At 45.5% G+C, this 16,800-nt stretch overlaps 1 protein-coding gene across 1 annotated transcript; it reads left to right on the forward strand.

The window, feature by feature from the left end:
- The first annotated feature begins 1,068 nt into the window (after positions 1–1,068).
- Positions 1,069–16,529, forward strand: LOC309663950 (olfactory receptor 13J1-like). Its single transcript, XM_082468770.1, has 2 exons — positions 1,069–8,326; positions 11,459–16,529. Exon 2 carries the CDS (start codon positions 11,702–11,704, stop codon positions 12,638–12,640), a length of 939 nt encoding a protein of 312 aa, XP_082324896.1. The 5' UTR covers positions 1,069–8,326; positions 11,459–11,701; the 3' UTR covers positions 12,641–16,529.
- The last annotated feature ends 271 nt before the right edge of the window (positions 16,530–16,800 follow it).

Here is a 16,800-nt window from a genome sequence, read left to right on the forward strand (position 1 = left end):
TTAGTACTGTTGCACACTTGGAGATTTAAATTAAGACAGCATTTCTTCCAAAAATGGGCAGAAGACCTAAACAGACATTTCTCCAAAGAAGATATACAGATTGCCAACAAACACACGGAAGAATGCTCAACATCATTAATCATTAGAGAAATGCAAATCAAAACTACAATGAGATATCATCTCACACCAGTCAGAATGGCCATCATCAAAAAATCTACAAACAATAAATGCTGGAGAGGGTGCGGAGAAAAGGAAACCCTCTTGCACTGTTGGTGGGAATGTAAATTGATACAGCCACTATGGAGAACAGTATGGAGGTTCCTTAAAAAACTAAAATTAGAACTACCATATGGGGCTTCCCTGGTGGCACAGTGGTTAAGAATCCACCTGCCGATGAAGGGGACACGTGTTCGATCCCTGGCCCAGGAAGATCCCACATGTCGCAGAGCAACTAAGCCTGTGCGCCACAACTACTGAGCCTGCGCTCTAGAGCCCGCGAGCCACAAGTACTGAGCCCGAGTGCTACCACTACTGAAGCCTGCGCCCCTAGAGCCCGTGCTCCACAACAAGAGAAGGCATGACAATGAGAAGCCCGCACACTGCAATGAAGAGTAGCCCCCGCTCGCCGCAACTAGAGAAAGCCCGTGTGCAGCAACGAAGACCCAATGCAGCCAAAAATAAAAATAAATAAATTAACTAATTAAAAAAAAAAAAAAAGAACTACCATATGACCCAGCAATCCCTCTACTGGGCATATACCCTGAGAAAACCATATTTCAAAAAGAGACATGTACCACAATGTTCATTGCAGCTATATTTACAATAGCCAGGACATGGAAGCAACCTAAGTGTCCATCAACAGATGAATGGATAAACAAGATGTGACACGTATATACAATGGAATATTACTCAGCCATAAAAAGAAACGAAATCGAGTTATTTGTAGTGAGGTGGATGGACCTAGAGTCTGTCATACAGGGTGAAGTAAGTCAGAAAGAGAAAAAGAAATACCGTATGCTAACAAACACATATATATGGAATCTAAAACAAAAAAAAAGGTCATGAAGAACCTAGGGGCAAGACAGGAATAAAGACGCAGACCTACTAGAGAATGGACTTGAGGATACAGGGAGGGGGAAGGGTAAGCTGGGACAAAGTGAGAGAGTGGCATGGACATATATACACCACCAAACGTAAAATAGATAGCTAGTGGGAAGCAACCACATAGCACAGGGAGATCAGCTCGGTGCTTTGTGACCACCTGGAGGGGTGGAATGGGGAGGGTGAGAGGGAGGGAGATGCAAGAGGGAAGAGATATGGGAACATATGTATATGTATAACTGATTCACTTTGTTATAAAGCAGAAACTAACACACCATTGTAAAGCAATTATACTCCAATAAAGATGTTAAAAAAAAAAAAAGACAGCATTTCTGAGGGCAATTTGGTTGCATCTTTCAAAAATTTAAGTAATTACACTTTTGAGCCAATAATTCCCTATCAAGACAGCTATCCTAGAGAAATATCTGTATGTGTGTCAAAGAGCTGCATAAAATCATATTCTTTGCAGATTGTTTGCATGGCAAAAGAAAAACACAGGATATAACCTAAATGTTTAAAACAGGAAACGGTCAAATAAGCTTTAGTATATTTATACAGTAGACTATTAAGTACCATCTTAAAAGAAACAAATAAGTATATTGAAATGTCTACACTGTAAATGTCTATATTGTAATTTATTTAAAAGCAAGCTTCACACATTAAGGAAAGACAGAATTTTTTTTAAAAGACCCAAATAGAACTTTTAAAGATGAAAAATACAATTTCTGAGATTAAAAAATACATTGGATGACTAAGTGCAACAGGGACCTTTGATTGGCCCCAGAAAGAGAAAAATGACATTAGTGGAAAAATTGGTGAAATTTGAATAAAGCCTTAGTTTAATTAATAGTGTTGCAAAAATACTAATTTCTTAGTTTTCATAGATGCACTACATTTATATAAGGTGTTTACATTAGAGAAAGCTTGGTGAAGGGTATACAGGAAATCTATGTACTATCTTGGAATTCTCCTGCCAACCTAAAACATTTTAAAGGTTTTTTTTCTAAAACAAAAATACATTGGATGGGATTAATGGCAGACCAGAGCTTACAGAAGAAAATATTGGTAAACTTGATGACACAGCAATAGAAACTATCTAGAATGAAACATAGAGGGGAAAAAACTGAAAAAGAAAAGAAAGAACTGGGAATTCCCTGGCGGTCCAGTGGTTAGGACTCCATGATCTCACTGCCGAAGGCCAGGGTTCAATCCCTGGTTGGGGGACTAAGATCCCACAAGCTGTGTGGTGCAACTGAAAAAAAAGAAAAAGAAAAAGAAAAGAAAGAGCAGAGCATCAGTGAGCTTTGGGAAAACTTCAAGTGCCCTAATATAAGTACAATTGGAATCCCAAGAAAAGGAATGGTGGACAGAAAAAATAACATGAGAAAACAATGGTTGAAAAATTTTCAAATATGATGAAAACTACAAATCCACAGATCCAAAAATCTCAACAAGCTTCAAGCAGAAGAAACATGAAAACAACTACACCAAGGCATATCATAATCAAATTGCTTAAAACCAACGATAAAGAAAAATATTAAAAGCAGCCAAAGAAAAAGACACATTATGCAGAGGAACAAACATAAGAATGGAGGTAGATTTCTTGTTAGAAATAATGCAAGCTGGACAGTAGTGCAACATCTTTAAAATATGGAGTAGGGTGGGGGGAATACTGTCAGATCATATACTAAGCGAGACTACCTCTCAAAAATGAAGGCAAAATAAAAATGTTTTCAGACATACAAAAGCTGAGAGACTTTACCAGTAGACCACATCTACAAGAATGTTAAAAGAATTCCTTCAGGTAAAAGAAAAGTGATACCAGAAAGAAGTCTAGATCTACACAAAGCAATTAAGAGTCCTGGAAGTGTAAAATATGTGAATAAATATAAAAGACTTTCTTCTCTAAATTTTAAACTTCTTTTAAAAATAGTTGACTATTTGAAGCAAAAGCAATAAGGTATTACAGGATATATAACATAAGTGGAATGAAAATATAGGACAACAATAGCTCAAAGCCCAAGAGGGGGGAAATAAAAGTGTACTGTTAAAAGGTTTACACTCTGTTGGTGAAGAGGTACAATATTAATTAAAGGTAAACTGATAGGTTATACTTAAAGCAACCACTAAAAATAAATAACTAGTATACCAATACAGGTGATAAAATGAAATCATAACGAATACTCAATTAATCCAAAAGAATACAGAACAAAATTAAAAATGGAAAAAAATAACAGGTGGGGCAATAGAAAATAAACAGCAAGATGGAAGATTTAAACCCAACCATATCCATAGTCATTTTATTTTTTTTTAACTGGAGTATAGTTGTTTTGCAATGTTGTGTTAGTTTCTACTGTACAGTGGAGTTCCCTGTGCTATACAGCAGGTTCTCATTAGTTATCTATTTTATACATATTAGTGTATGTACGTCAATCCCAATCTCCCAATTCATCCCAACCCCTCTTTTCCCCCTTGGTATCCATGCGTTTGTTCTCTGCATCTTCCATAGTCATTTTAAATGTAAATGGTGTAAACAACCCAATTAAAAGGCAGAGGTTGTCAGATTAAATTTTTAAAGACCCAAATCTATAGTAATAGCATATGAAGTAGATTTTAAAGAATATTAACAGTGATAAAGAGGATCATTTGAAAATGACAAAGGGGTCAATTCATCAAGAAGATGTAACAATAGTAAAAGTTCCTGTATCTAATGACAGAGCTTCAAACTACATGAAGCAAAAACTGACAAAGAGAAGAAGAAATAGACAAATCTCTGACTGCAGCCATAGATTTCATCACCTCTCCGTCAATAATTGAAAAAACAAGTAGAGAGAAAATGAGTAAAAATACAGAAGATTTGAACAACACTCTCAACCAAATTGACATAACTGATATTTATAGAACACTTTACCCGATAACAGCAGGATACACATTTTTTCAAAATGCACAGAAAACATTTATCATGGGGCAGGCAGGCCACCAGTAGGTCTCATCCCCTCCAACTCTGAGTCACAGAGGCTAAATTTATGGTTAGTGCAGCTGAGAAATTGGGGGCTCCCTTCCTCCCCTGAGTCTCCACTCATAGGGTGGAGGCTCTACCCCAGATGCAGCAGCCAGAGAATACTTGCTCCTATCTCACCCACCCCAGCTTTCAGGGCACTGGGAGAGACAAGTTGAGAAGACCAGAGGCTACTACCCCTCACCCAGCAGTGGCTCAGAGACTTAGTTCAGGGGAAGAGGCAGTCTATAAGAAGAGAATATTCCAAAGCTCTCCCTCAAAGGAACTGACGCTATTTGAAACAGTGAGGAGAAGTTAATCCTAAACGTGCTCTTGAAAACAGTGGACAATAATGCAAAGACAAATAACCCAATTTTAAAATGAGCAAAGGATCTGAATAACCATTTCTCCAAAAAAGATATATAAATGGCCAATAAGCTCACAAAAAATGCTCAGCATCACTTGTCATCAAGAAAATGCAAACCACCATGAGATCACATCCACTAGGATGGCTATAACCAAAAAGGCAGATAATAACAAATGTTGGTGAGGTTTCGGAGAAATTGGAACCCTCATACATTGCTGATGGAATGTGAAATGGTGCAGCCATTTTGGAAAACAGTCTGGTAATTCCTCAAAAGGTTAAGCATAGAGTTATCATATGACCCAGCAATTCCACTCTTAGGTATGTACCCAAGGGAAATGAAAACATATGTCCACACAAAAACTTGTACATGAACGTTCATAGCAGTATTATCCGTAACAGTCAAAAAGTGGAAACTCAAATGTCCATCAAATGATGAATGCATAAATTAAAATATCCATTGCCATAGACAATGTTTGTGTCCCCCAAATATTCATATGTTGAAATCCTAATCCCTAATGTGATATTAGGAGGTGGGGCATTTGGGAGATGATTAAGTCATAAGGGTTGAGCCCTCATGAATGGGATTAGTGCCCTTATAAAATAGACCCCAGAAATGTAAACTGGTGCAGCCACTATGGAAAACAGTATGGAGGGTCCTCAAAAAACTAAAAACAGAGCTGCCATATGATCCTGCAATCCCACTCCTGGGCACGTATCTGGAAAAAACTATAATTCAAAAAGATTCCAATGTTCATTGTAGCACAATTTACAATAGCCAAGATATGGAAATAACCCAAATGTCCACTGACAGATGATTGGATAAAGAAGATATGGTACATATATGTAATGGAATACTACTCAGCCATAAAAAAGAATGAAATAATGCCATTTGCAGCAACATGGATGGACCTAGAGATTATCATACTAAGAGAAGTAAGCCAGAAAGACAAACACCATATAATATCACTTACACGTGGAATCTAAAATATGACACAAATGAACTTATCTTCAAAACAGAAACAGACTCACAGACATAGAGAACAGACTTGTGGTTGCAAAGAGAGGGAGCGGTAGGGATGGAGTGGGAGCTTGGGATTAGCAGATGCAAACTATTATATATATGTATAACTGAATCACTTTGCTGTACACCAGACACTAACACAACTTTGCTATACGGTAGAAATTAACACAACATTGTAAATCAACTATACTTCAATCAAATAAATTTTTAAAACAAGAACGCCAAGAAAATAAGAGAATGCCAAAAAATAACATTTAATTTAAATTAAATTAAATTAAATTAAATAGACCCCAGAGAGCTCCCTCACCCCTTCTGCCATGTGAGGACACAGCTAGAACACGGTAGTCCAAGAACCAGGAAGTGGGCTCTCACCAGACACCAAATCTACCTGAGCCTTGATTTTAAACTTCCCAGCCTCTAAAACTATGAAAAATTAATTTCTGTTCTTTATTAAGCTTCCCAGTCTATGGTATTCTGTTACAGCAGCCCAAATGGAAAAAGACATACATAACGTGGAATTTTATCTAGGAATTAAGAGAAATTCAGTACTGATACATGCTACAATATAGGTCAACCTTAAAAACATTATGCTATGTGAAAGAAACCAGTCACGAAGGGACACATATCATATGATTCCATTTATATAAAATGACCAGAATAGAATTATAGAGAGAGAAAGTAGATTAGTGGTTGCCTAGGGCCAGAGGAAGCTTGAGGGGAAACGGAGAGTCACTGTTAACGGGTACAGAGTTTCTCTTGGAAGTGATAAAAATGTGCTAAAACTGATTGTGATGATGGTTGCACAACTCTGTAAACATAATAAAAACTATTGAATTGTACACTTTAAATGGGGAAACGGTATGACATTTGAATTATAGCTCAATAAAGATGTTATTTTGGAAAAGAGCTATTGATACACACAACATGAATGACCCTCAAAATAATTACACTGAGTAAAGGAAGCCATTTTTTTTTAAAGGAAGCCATATTTTAAGAGAGTACATTCTGTATAATCCCATGTATGTAAAATGCTAGAAAATTCAAGTGATCTATATTTACAGAAAGCAGGTCAATGATGGCCTTTTTGGGGGAGGGAGGAATGGATTACCAAGGGGCGTGAGGAAACTTTGGGGATGACAGATAAACTCACAATCTTGATTGTGGTGATGGTTTCATGACTGTATACATATGTTAAAATTTATCAAATTATATGATTTAAATGTGTGCAGTTGGATATCACTTATCTTCAGTAAGACTGCAACAAAAGAGCCTGCTAAAAAGCCAACCTTACACATGATCACAAAATCTATTTCTATGTGTAGATATGCAGATATAAAAGACCAGAAAAGTACCTGATAGACATACATAAAACTAATAACACTGGTCACCTTTGGGGAGTGGGGAGGAGGGGACATGAAAACGGAGTGTCACTTTAACACTATATACTTCTGCATTCTTTCTATTTTTTACGAGAATGTTCTATATGTACAATTTGTACAAATAAATAAAAAGCTAATAAAATTACTTTTAATTTTAAAATAGTTAAAATTCCAACAGCAACGACAATACCCAGTTTCAAAATAAAAATTATCCTATTTGATAAAGATGTCCTTAAGCCCTCAGAGGCGTGGAGTCAGAAAACTAGAAGGAACCTCAAGCAGAAACCACCACGATGACTGTTTTGAGGGCTGGGAAAAGGGGTGGGTGGAGGTGAGAGGCACCCAATCACTAACTGACCTGGGGTGACCTGCTTTGCATTGACTGAGGGACAAACAATTCAAGTGCAGACAAATCCAGGGCCATGCCTCTGCCTCATTAGATGACCTGAGGCAGCTGCCTCACTCTCTAGGGCAGTTTTCCTGTCCATACACTGAGGGTTGGTCAGGATGGCCTGTGAGGATGCCCCTGCTCTGCTCTTCTGTAATTCTCTTTGTCTCTCCCTCCAGTTCCCTCCCCTGTTACACTCTTTCCAGATTTTGCATTTTCTTAAGATCCCTATGAGAGTTGAACCAAAACCTCTAACCCTCCTGGAAAGCAACCCTGCCTATCATTTGTTCACTCACTCATTCCTTTCTCTTTAAATGTATTCACCGAGAATTGCTTATGCATTGATTTAATTGTGCATCCATCCATTCATTCATGTATTGATCCTGTAAACATTCTCGGCCCGCACTGGCTGGGGACTGACCTGTGAGGGTGGATCCCTGGCCCTGAGCCACCTTCTCCAACTTTTCCACACCAATTAAGATTTCTAAGTAGACTCTGTGTAATTGGGTCTTTGGGACATCATCCCTGAAGCACCCCAAAGTTTCTAAGCTGGGCGCATTTCCTCTTCTCCCTCTAAATTGCCTTGGGGATGGTGTAGTCCCTTGGCACAGGGAGCTTTGAAAGGTGCCTGCTTCCTGGGAGGCTGTCAGCTGGCATGGAGCTGGGAGCTGCCCAGGCCGGGCAGTCCCTGGCTGCCCATAGTAAACTATCGGGCACCCTGTTCAGCCTTGAGCCCACCAGAATTTCCTAATTCTACCAAACCTGACACATTTCAAAGAACTCCGCTGAATTCTAAGTACTTTGTCTACCTCCACCAAATTCTAAAAGCTCCACGTTAGTCTATCAAGTTGCAAACACTTCGCTGAGTTCTACAAAAGCCTAGGCATGTCTTCTTAGTTTGGAAAGCTGAGTCAGTGTGAAACTCCGGGTCCTGCCCACCGGGGTTCCCTGGATAGAGGAGGCTCAGACCTGCTTCTTTGACCTGTTTTCTCCTAGTTTCAGCCAGAGAAGGTTCCTGGTCTCTGCAACTTTTTCCAGGGAACAAGGGACATGGATCTGGAAGAGCCTGAAGGTAAGTGAAAAAATGGGGAAATGGGGGCAGAGGAAGGGGCTGGGAGTCAGGAGCCCCAGGGGAATTCCTGGAGCCTTGGCTTCCCCCTCTAATTCACTGTGCAGTGCTGGGCAAGCCTCTTTCCCTCTCTGAGCTTCACTTCCCCCATATATAACAAGGGAGTGGCCTTGCTGACCTGCAAGACCCCTCCCAGCTCGGCCATGTGTCATCCAGGCTAGGAACAGCTCGTATCTGGCAGCCAGTTGCTCACTCCCAATTTGTCTTAGCCCCAGGAAGTGGCAGCAAGTCAGGAAGAAGTTGTCTGTGGCCAGGCTGGGGCCTTCAACTTGGCCTTCAGAATCTGGGTGAGGAGGGGAGAGGGGTGGCATCCCTGTGGGCTGGCTGGGGTAGGCAACAGGCAGGAAGTGGGTGAGAGAGGTGAGCACCATTCTGGAGGTGCAAACACAGGGCCCTGATCCACAAAGGACAGAGGGCTCAGGTGGCCTGGGAGAGGATAAAGGAAGGCTCCCCGGGAGAGGTAGCATTTGAACTAGTTTTCAGATGGCATTTGGCCAGAAGAGATCTGAAGGCAGGAAGGACACCGTGGGCTCTGCAGACGAAGCTTCCTGGCCCTGCTTTGGGAACCAGAGTCTGTCCCACAGCCTGCAGCCACATCCCTCCTCCTCCCCGCTTCCTGCAACTCCCCACCCCCCACACCCGCACTCCCCCATCCCCACTGCCCCACCCCCCTACCCCCCCGCAAGCCCCAGCCAGAGGAGAGAAGGCACAGCAGGAGGCTCAGATTCTCAGATTTTCAGCACTCAGGCCAGAAGGCAGACAAGGCACTGAGCAGGTCTGGTGACCATGTCCCTGCTCTGAGCTTTCTTTGTCCTCCTGGTTCATCCCCAGGCAGAGTTTGCTCCCACCCTCCGGGCTGCTGCTTCTCTAGTGATACCTCCACGGCCCCTGCCTGGTCTCCACACACCTCCTCCCGGGGGAAGTCGTCCTGCCTGGTCCTCTGAAGCCCTGGCCACAGGTCCGAGGGTCTGCACTAACGGGGTGTGTGCATGTGTGTGTGTGTGTGAGAAAGAGAGAGCAAGAGTGAGTGTCTGCTGCACAGGTACATACGCTCAAGCCAATGACCGTACACATACACACACGAGCCTGGTGTGGCGTATATACTCACAGGAGAATGTGTGTGCCTGGCTGCCACGCAGGCGTGTGTACGCACAGACAGGTGGGTGCGTTTGTGGGGACCTGCGTGGGTGTATATATACTCGGACAGGTAGACGATCACTGCAGATGTTTGCCAGTGACTGTAGGGGACAAATTATGTGGTACATGGAACCGTGCAAAGAGGCGGCTCTGGCCTGCCCCAGCCCTGGCACAGCGCCTGCTGCTACTGATACTCTGTCCAGGGAGGGTGCCTCTCCAGGAAGCCAGCCTCAGAGTTTCCTGGCCGAAACTTGAAGGGAGCTCACAGCTCACACTCCCCGAACCCACGACGTCTCTAGACACAGTCAAAGTGAGGCAAGACCTCCTATCTGTGGACCTGGGGCAAGGTCGGAGCTCTCCTTGCTGCAGAAAAGGCCCCTCAGCCCCTGAGGTAGGGACCAAAGCTCGGGACCCTGCATTCGTATGTGTGAGAGGAGCGTCCACAGGGGCCCCCCAGCCTGGGCCTCGCGGGGTGGTGGAGGCCCAGGGTTACCCAGAGAGACTCAATATCAGGAAGGATTTTGTGACCCTTCAAGTGGCCTGAAGGCACAAAGAAAAGAAGAGAAGTTATGTCTAAGGGAGTAATGCGCTTCCTGTCACTAGAGGCGCGCAAACAGAAGCAGGATGAGGCTCGGGTGGGAACTGGAGAGGAGTTCTGCCTGGGAATGTTTGGGATCCAGTGGCCTGGGGGCACACGTGTTCTCATTCGTTCCCCTAATGCCTAGCACAATGCCTGGCATATGGTAGGAACCCAATCACTTCTTGATTCTGAAAAATGGGAGGACTAAGAGAAGGAAATCGTCTGCTACAAGGGAGGCGTTGACAGGAATTGGAGCTTAACCCAGACCCAGGCTTGGGCGGTGCATCCCAGGGTTTAGTGACATAGTGCCAAGTGCCCGAAAACACCAAGGAAAGGTTAAGTCATGCTCCTTAGCTGGTGAGAAGATTAGGGGCAGGGTGGGGACTTGGGAGAAAGACGTCCATCCAGTGTGGTAAAAGACCAACCAAGATTTGGGGTTTAACAGAGGCAAATATCTGCTCTGAGCATGGTGCAGCTGTCATGCTGTTGGGAGGATTGGATTCTAGACTCGCCTTGCCAGGGATCTGCTGTGTGGCCTCAGTTTCCCTACCTGCACAATGGGAGCTCCAACGAGTTGACCTCTCAGGGAATATTCCACGCTGATGCCTAGGAGTGCATGAAGTCAAAGCAGCCCTGGCTCAGGTTCAGAGAAAATAGGAGGTTTGAGGCAGGGCCAAAAGATCTATCAAATTTTCGCTCAAAAACACACGATGGAGGCAGATTCTGGAGGTCAGTCCACACACAGTAGCTGATGAAGCAGGCCCTATGGGGGGACAGGTGGACAAGCGCTCTGGTAGGCTCAGGGCCCAGGAGCCCCTCCAGTGCGAGGCACAAGGTGTGCTTCATGCATGGAGACCAGAGCTGACCTGCAGAGACAAGTCAGATTTCTGCAGGCTGAGGGAGAAAGAAGGGCATCCCCAACAGTGGGAACAGTGTAAAGTAGCTCAGAGGCTTCCTGAAAGCCAGGAGGACCCTCAGAGACCACCTAGCCCAGTGATTCTCAAAGTGTGGTCCCTTGGCCAACAGCAGCAGCATCACTCAGACCTAATGAGTTAGAAACTCTGGGGATAGAGCCCAGAAATCTGTGTTTTAACAAACTTTCCAAGTGATTCTAAGATCTGAGGACCTTTGATCCAGCCCATTGCTTCCCAGACTATGTTGGTAGAATACTTATTTGCAGGAGGTTAATGGGTGTTCTGTAAAAGGAGGATCTATGGTCAAATAAGTTTGGGAATTACATACTCTACACTGCTTTCAGAAAGTCACAAATCACAGTGGGGCATTAAAGGCTCTGAGAAGTCCTGCAGTATATTATTTACTTTTGATTCACCCAATCTTGTTTCAAATTGATTTTTCAGATTGCCTACTAACATTTCCATTAAGACTCTTAGGGAAATTCTGATCCACATCAATCCTCATTTTTCACATGGATAAATCGCAGCCTAGAAGAATGGGGACTGCCCAAAGTCGCAGAGAGAGAGTGTGTCAGAGCTGGAAAAGACCCTAGCAATACACCTCATCCCTAAAGAGACTCTGTGGGCTCCCCGCCACCCTGCACCCTCTTTCCTGCCTCCCAGCTGTGCCCCCCAGGGCCCTGCAGTATGGAGCTGGTCAACAGGACAGAGGTCTCTGAGTTCTTTCTGAAAGGATTTTCGGGCTACCCTGCCTTGGAGCACCTGCTCTTCCCTCTGTGCTCAGCCATGTACCTGGTGACCCTGCTGGGGAATACAGCCATCGTGGCAGTGAGCGTGCTGGACGTCCACCTGCACACGCCCATGTACTTCTTCCTGGGCAACCTCTCCATCCTGGATATCTGCTACACGTCCACCTTTGTGCCCCTGATGCTGGTCCACCTCCTGTCAGCCCAGAAGACCATCTCCTTTCTTGGCTGTGCGATGCAGATGTGTCTGAGCCTGTCCACGGGCTCCACAGAGTGTCTGCTGCTCGCCATCATGGCCTATGATCGCTACCTGGCCATCTGCTGGCCACTCAGGTACCCTGTGCTGATGACCCACCGGCTCTGCTTGCTGCTGGCGGGAGCGGCCTGGGTACTCTGTTTCTTCAAGTCAGTGACTGAGACAGTCATCGCCATGAGGCTGCCCTTCTGTGGCCACCGTGTGGTCAATCACTTCATCTGCGAAATCCTGGCAGTCCTGAAGCTGGCGTGCGGTGATGCGTCAGTCAACGAGGTCTTCCTGTGGGTGGGTGCCATCCTGCTGCTGCCCGTGCCCCTGGCGTTCATCTGCCTGTCCTACATGCTTATCCTGGCCACCATCCTGAGGGTGCCCTCAACCGCTGGACGCCACAAAGCCTTCTCCACCTGCTCGGCGCACCTGGCTGTGGTGCTGCTTTTCTATGGCACCGTCATCTTCATGTACATGAAACCCAGGAGCAAGGAGGCCCGCATCTCTGATGAGGTCTCCACGGTCCTCTATGCTGTGGTCCCGCCCATGCTGAACCCCGTCATCTACAGCCTGAGGAACAAGGAAGTGAAGGAGGCCGCCAGGAAGGTGTGGGGCAGGAGATGGACCTCCAGGTGAGGGAGGCCGGGGCTCTGCAGGCTAGCAGGCCAGGCCTTCATTAGCCTACAGTGAGGGCTGCAGGTCTGGAATCTCCAGCCCAGAAACGTAGCACCAAGTCCCACTGATCCTGCCACAGAGGAGCTCACAATCACCCCTCAGCTCCTCCCCACGGCAGAGCCATGGGGCGCTCTCAGCATCACTGCCTGCATCTTTACACCAGCCTCCTGTCTGGCCTTAGGATTTCAGTCTTGTTCCTCCCAATCTCTCCTCCAAGGGGCATCCAGAGGGATCTTTTTGAAAAGTACATGTGATCCTGTCACTCTCCTGACTGAAACCCCTGGATGGCTCCCCAGAGCTCTCAGGATGAACTGTGAGGTCTTCAGTGGGGCATTCGAGGACCCCACAAGCTGGCCCTGACTAAACCCCCTCCCCGTCCTGTGCCCCACAGCCTCCTCCTGTCAGCCGCACACACCAGCCGGGCGTGAGCCTCAGTGTTGCCCAGCACTGCCCAGCTCTGTGCCCTTGCTGGTTCTTTCCACAAGGCAGCCTCCATCCAGCACGCAGCTCCACGCGTAAAAGGACTGCCTGACCCTCAAGGCCCATCTTTTTATTTTTTAAATATAGTCGCATGTGATATACAGGAGGTTCTTGTTTTTCTGCTTTATATATAATAGTAATGTGTATCTGTTAATTCCACACTCCTAACTTATCCCTGCCCCCATCTCAAGGCCCATCTTGAATGCCACCTCTGCCAGGAAGCCTCCCCACTCTGCACCTCTCACTGTGCTCCTCCTGCTTTATTTTCAGTGTTACTGTAAGAGCAGGTAGTATCGGACTCCACTCTGTCCCAAGGTCCAGCCCGGCCCAACCCCAGGCCCTTAAATAAATAAATAGACCTCTTAGATAAATAGAAAACACATCGATGTAGGGGTGACAATGGCAGAGCCTGGGGTCCTTCCCAAATCTGAGCAGAGCTGAGATGGAGCTCACAGATGACAGGCATGACCTAGTGCCTTGGGAAGTGACAGTAGAGGCAGTCACTTGGATGAGTCCCAGCATCCAAGGTTTCCAGACCTGCCCAGCCACCGGGATACCAATCACTCCAAGCAGCTTAGGGCCTGGAGTCCCCTGTCTCTCTTTTAGCAGCAGTAGCTTCCGGGGCCTCCCTGCCCGGCATCCAGGCCTCACCTGGCCTTGGGGAGACTCTGTTCTAACTGTCTTCAGCCCACCCACTAAGACCCTGCCATAGCTACCTCTTCCTGGTGCTCAGCCTTTTCCCAGCTTTCCTCTCTGAGAGCTCAGTGAACACACAGAGGAAATGGACTCACATTCAGAGAACATCTCCATTCCCTGCCCCCTCTGGCCTCAGTGTCACCGTCCATGTGATGGGAGAGCTGAGCTTGGTCTCAAGCAGCAGGCCAGCTCTCCTGCCCCCTGGCTGCAGGTAAGCACATTCCTTGCTTGAGCCCTCAGTTCCCCTCCAGTCCCTCTTCCTGTTTCCTTGGTTGGTCAGAACAGAGGCACAGAGGAGGGAAGCACAGCCCCGCAGCTCACAGCCTGACCAAGCCAGAGTGACCGCTGCCACTAAGACCTTCTGCTAGGCCTTCGATGCCATGACAGGGGTTAGGACTTTATCCTGTGGGCATTTGGGTTTAAAATCATACTTATCGATACCTTTAGAAAGGTCACTGATTAGATACCTTTCTTCACCCATGAAATTGTCGAAGAATTGTTTTTAACGTCTATTGTTAACTACGGTGCAATGAAGTAGGTAATGTCATACACTGCTGGTGGGGGCGGGAAGAAATTAATATGACCTTCCTGCCAAGTAAGCTGTGGGTATGAATCAAGAGACTTAAAAACGTCAGACCTTCTGACACAACACCTCTACTTCTAGGAATTAGTCTGAGAAAATTATTAGAGGTGCAAAGATTTATGTATAAGTATATATATATATATATATGGATATTAATCACAGAGTTATTTATGGTAACAAAAAAATTGTAAGTATCTTAATGTCCAAGCATAGCAGAATGTTTAAATAAATCCTGGTGGAGCCCAATGACAGACTGTGACACAGCCATTAGAAATCCTATTTTCTGAAGGATATTTGATGATGGGAAATTCTCACACTGTAATTAACAGAAAAAGCCAGAACATATTATAATCCTAATTCTTTAAAGGTATTTTTCTTATGGATATATGAATAAGTATGTATGTAGAAAATTCTGGAAAATTAAGACAAAATGTGAACTAATAGTCGTTTCCTTTGGCTGATGGGGTTACAGATAAATATTGTTTTCTTAATTATTCTTTCCAATATTGTCCAATACTTCTAAAATGAACATCACTTTGAACTTAAAAATAATATTGTTTTTGAGAAATGGAAGATCATGTGGCTCCAGAGTAGAGCACAGACGAGAAGGGCCCCGGGCTGAGGGCAGGAAGCGTGGAAGCTGGTGCCATAACCCAGGCACCCATGGGTGCCTGGGGCCTGACCCAGGTGGGCAGTCAGGCAGAGAGGGCGGAGCTGAGAAACCTTGGGGACATTCAGCTGATTGCAGAGGTGGCTGAGGGAGGGGTGACTGTGGGTTGGTTCCCCGGGCTTCTGGCTTATTTGGGTGGATCGCGCTCCACCCTGAAAGAAACCCTGAGTTACGGGGAAGATGAAAGAATCAGGCTGGAGGGGTGGGAGGGCGGCGATGAGCTTGTTAGGACGCATTTGCGGGCAACCACGGGTGGCAAGACAGCCCCGTTCCCAAGCAGCTGGAAAATAAGTGGGGACAATCTTCCAATATATATTTTGACCTGTGTCCTTGACAAAAAAGAAAATTCCAAGAGACAAATCATAGTATAATGGGAAAATCTGCAACTGCTGCTGCATTATCTAAGGCTGTTTTTTAGTCCCTAAACTGTGTCAAGTTGCCATTCTTTATTGTGAAGGAAAGAGAAGGACATGGGAAGGGAAATGGAAAGGGGAACCTGCAGAAACTCATGCACCTGGCTCAACCCCTGACTTCATGGTCCCTCACAAGGGCTCGGGGTCTCACCCTGCACAGCAATTCACTTTCCTTAACCTTTCATGAGTGCAGGTCCCCACAGCACTCCTGGAAGGAGACACCCCATTTCCCAGCCCAGGACGCCCAGGCCAAGGGCAGGGGTCACAGCGCCCGAGCCTCAGGTCCAAGGGGCAGGGCTGGAATGAGACCTGGTCTTCAGATTCTCTGTCCAGTGTCTCTCCTGTGCCCTCCTCACCCAGCCAGGCCCTCCTGGAGAAGCACAGGGAATCTGAGGTCTCTGAAGCCCCATAGCTGCCAAATGTGCAAACTTGTGTAGTTGCAGAGTTTGAACTTTAAATTGGGCAGGGACTGAGAGGTCCCCAAAGGCAAGGAGCACGTGACCTGTCTACATGGCAAGGGACCAGGAGGCTGGGCCTCAGGGCCTCTCACCGGCCCATCCCAGCACAGTGTGTCTGCTGGTAATGAACTCAGTATTCCCTTGCTCTGCTCTCCCAAGCCTCAGGTCGTCACCTCATGGGGCAGCTGCTTCAGCCACCTGCCTGCACTAATGCCACTGGGCCAATAGGTAGGAGGTAAGGAGAATCCATCTAGCATGTTGACTCTTCTCATGAACTTTTTTTTAAACATGCAAAGAACCAGAATATCTGCTTGGGGAAGGGAACATAATGATAGTAATAATATCAGCTGCCACTGACTGAATACTTACCATGTGCCAAGCTCTGTGCTAAGAGCTTTCACTGGATCCTCAAAATCACCCCATGAGGAAATACTATTCTTATCTCCACAGGTAAGGAAGCTGAGGCTGAGAAAACACTTAGCAAGTGGCAGGTCTGGGACATGGGCCCTGGTTGCTCTGACTCACCTCAAAGCCCACACTCACCTGCTTTGCTAACACAGCGAGGAACGTGAAGCGGGAATCCCAGATCCAGGCATTTCCGGGAAATTGTAGCAGGAGCTTCTTCTTGTTATGCCCCTCACCTTCCTTTTAAAATAATATGTAAAGCCTAAAATAAGTATTAAATGGTTCAAACTAGATTTACCAGCCAATGAAATTGACATGATATTTACCATGCAAAGTGACCCTCGGTCTGTCAGACCTCAGGGTTGGAAGTTGCTAGAAAGATGTGAGGAGGGAATGTTTTGAAGGTTGCACAGAGT

The sequence above is a fragment of the Balaenoptera physalus genome (genome assembly GCF_965194825.1).
Source record: "Balaenoptera physalus genome assembly, chromosome: 7".
In the NCBI taxonomy this organism is placed as follows: Eukaryota; Metazoa; Chordata; class Mammalia; order Artiodactyla; family Balaenopteridae; genus Balaenoptera; species Balaenoptera physalus.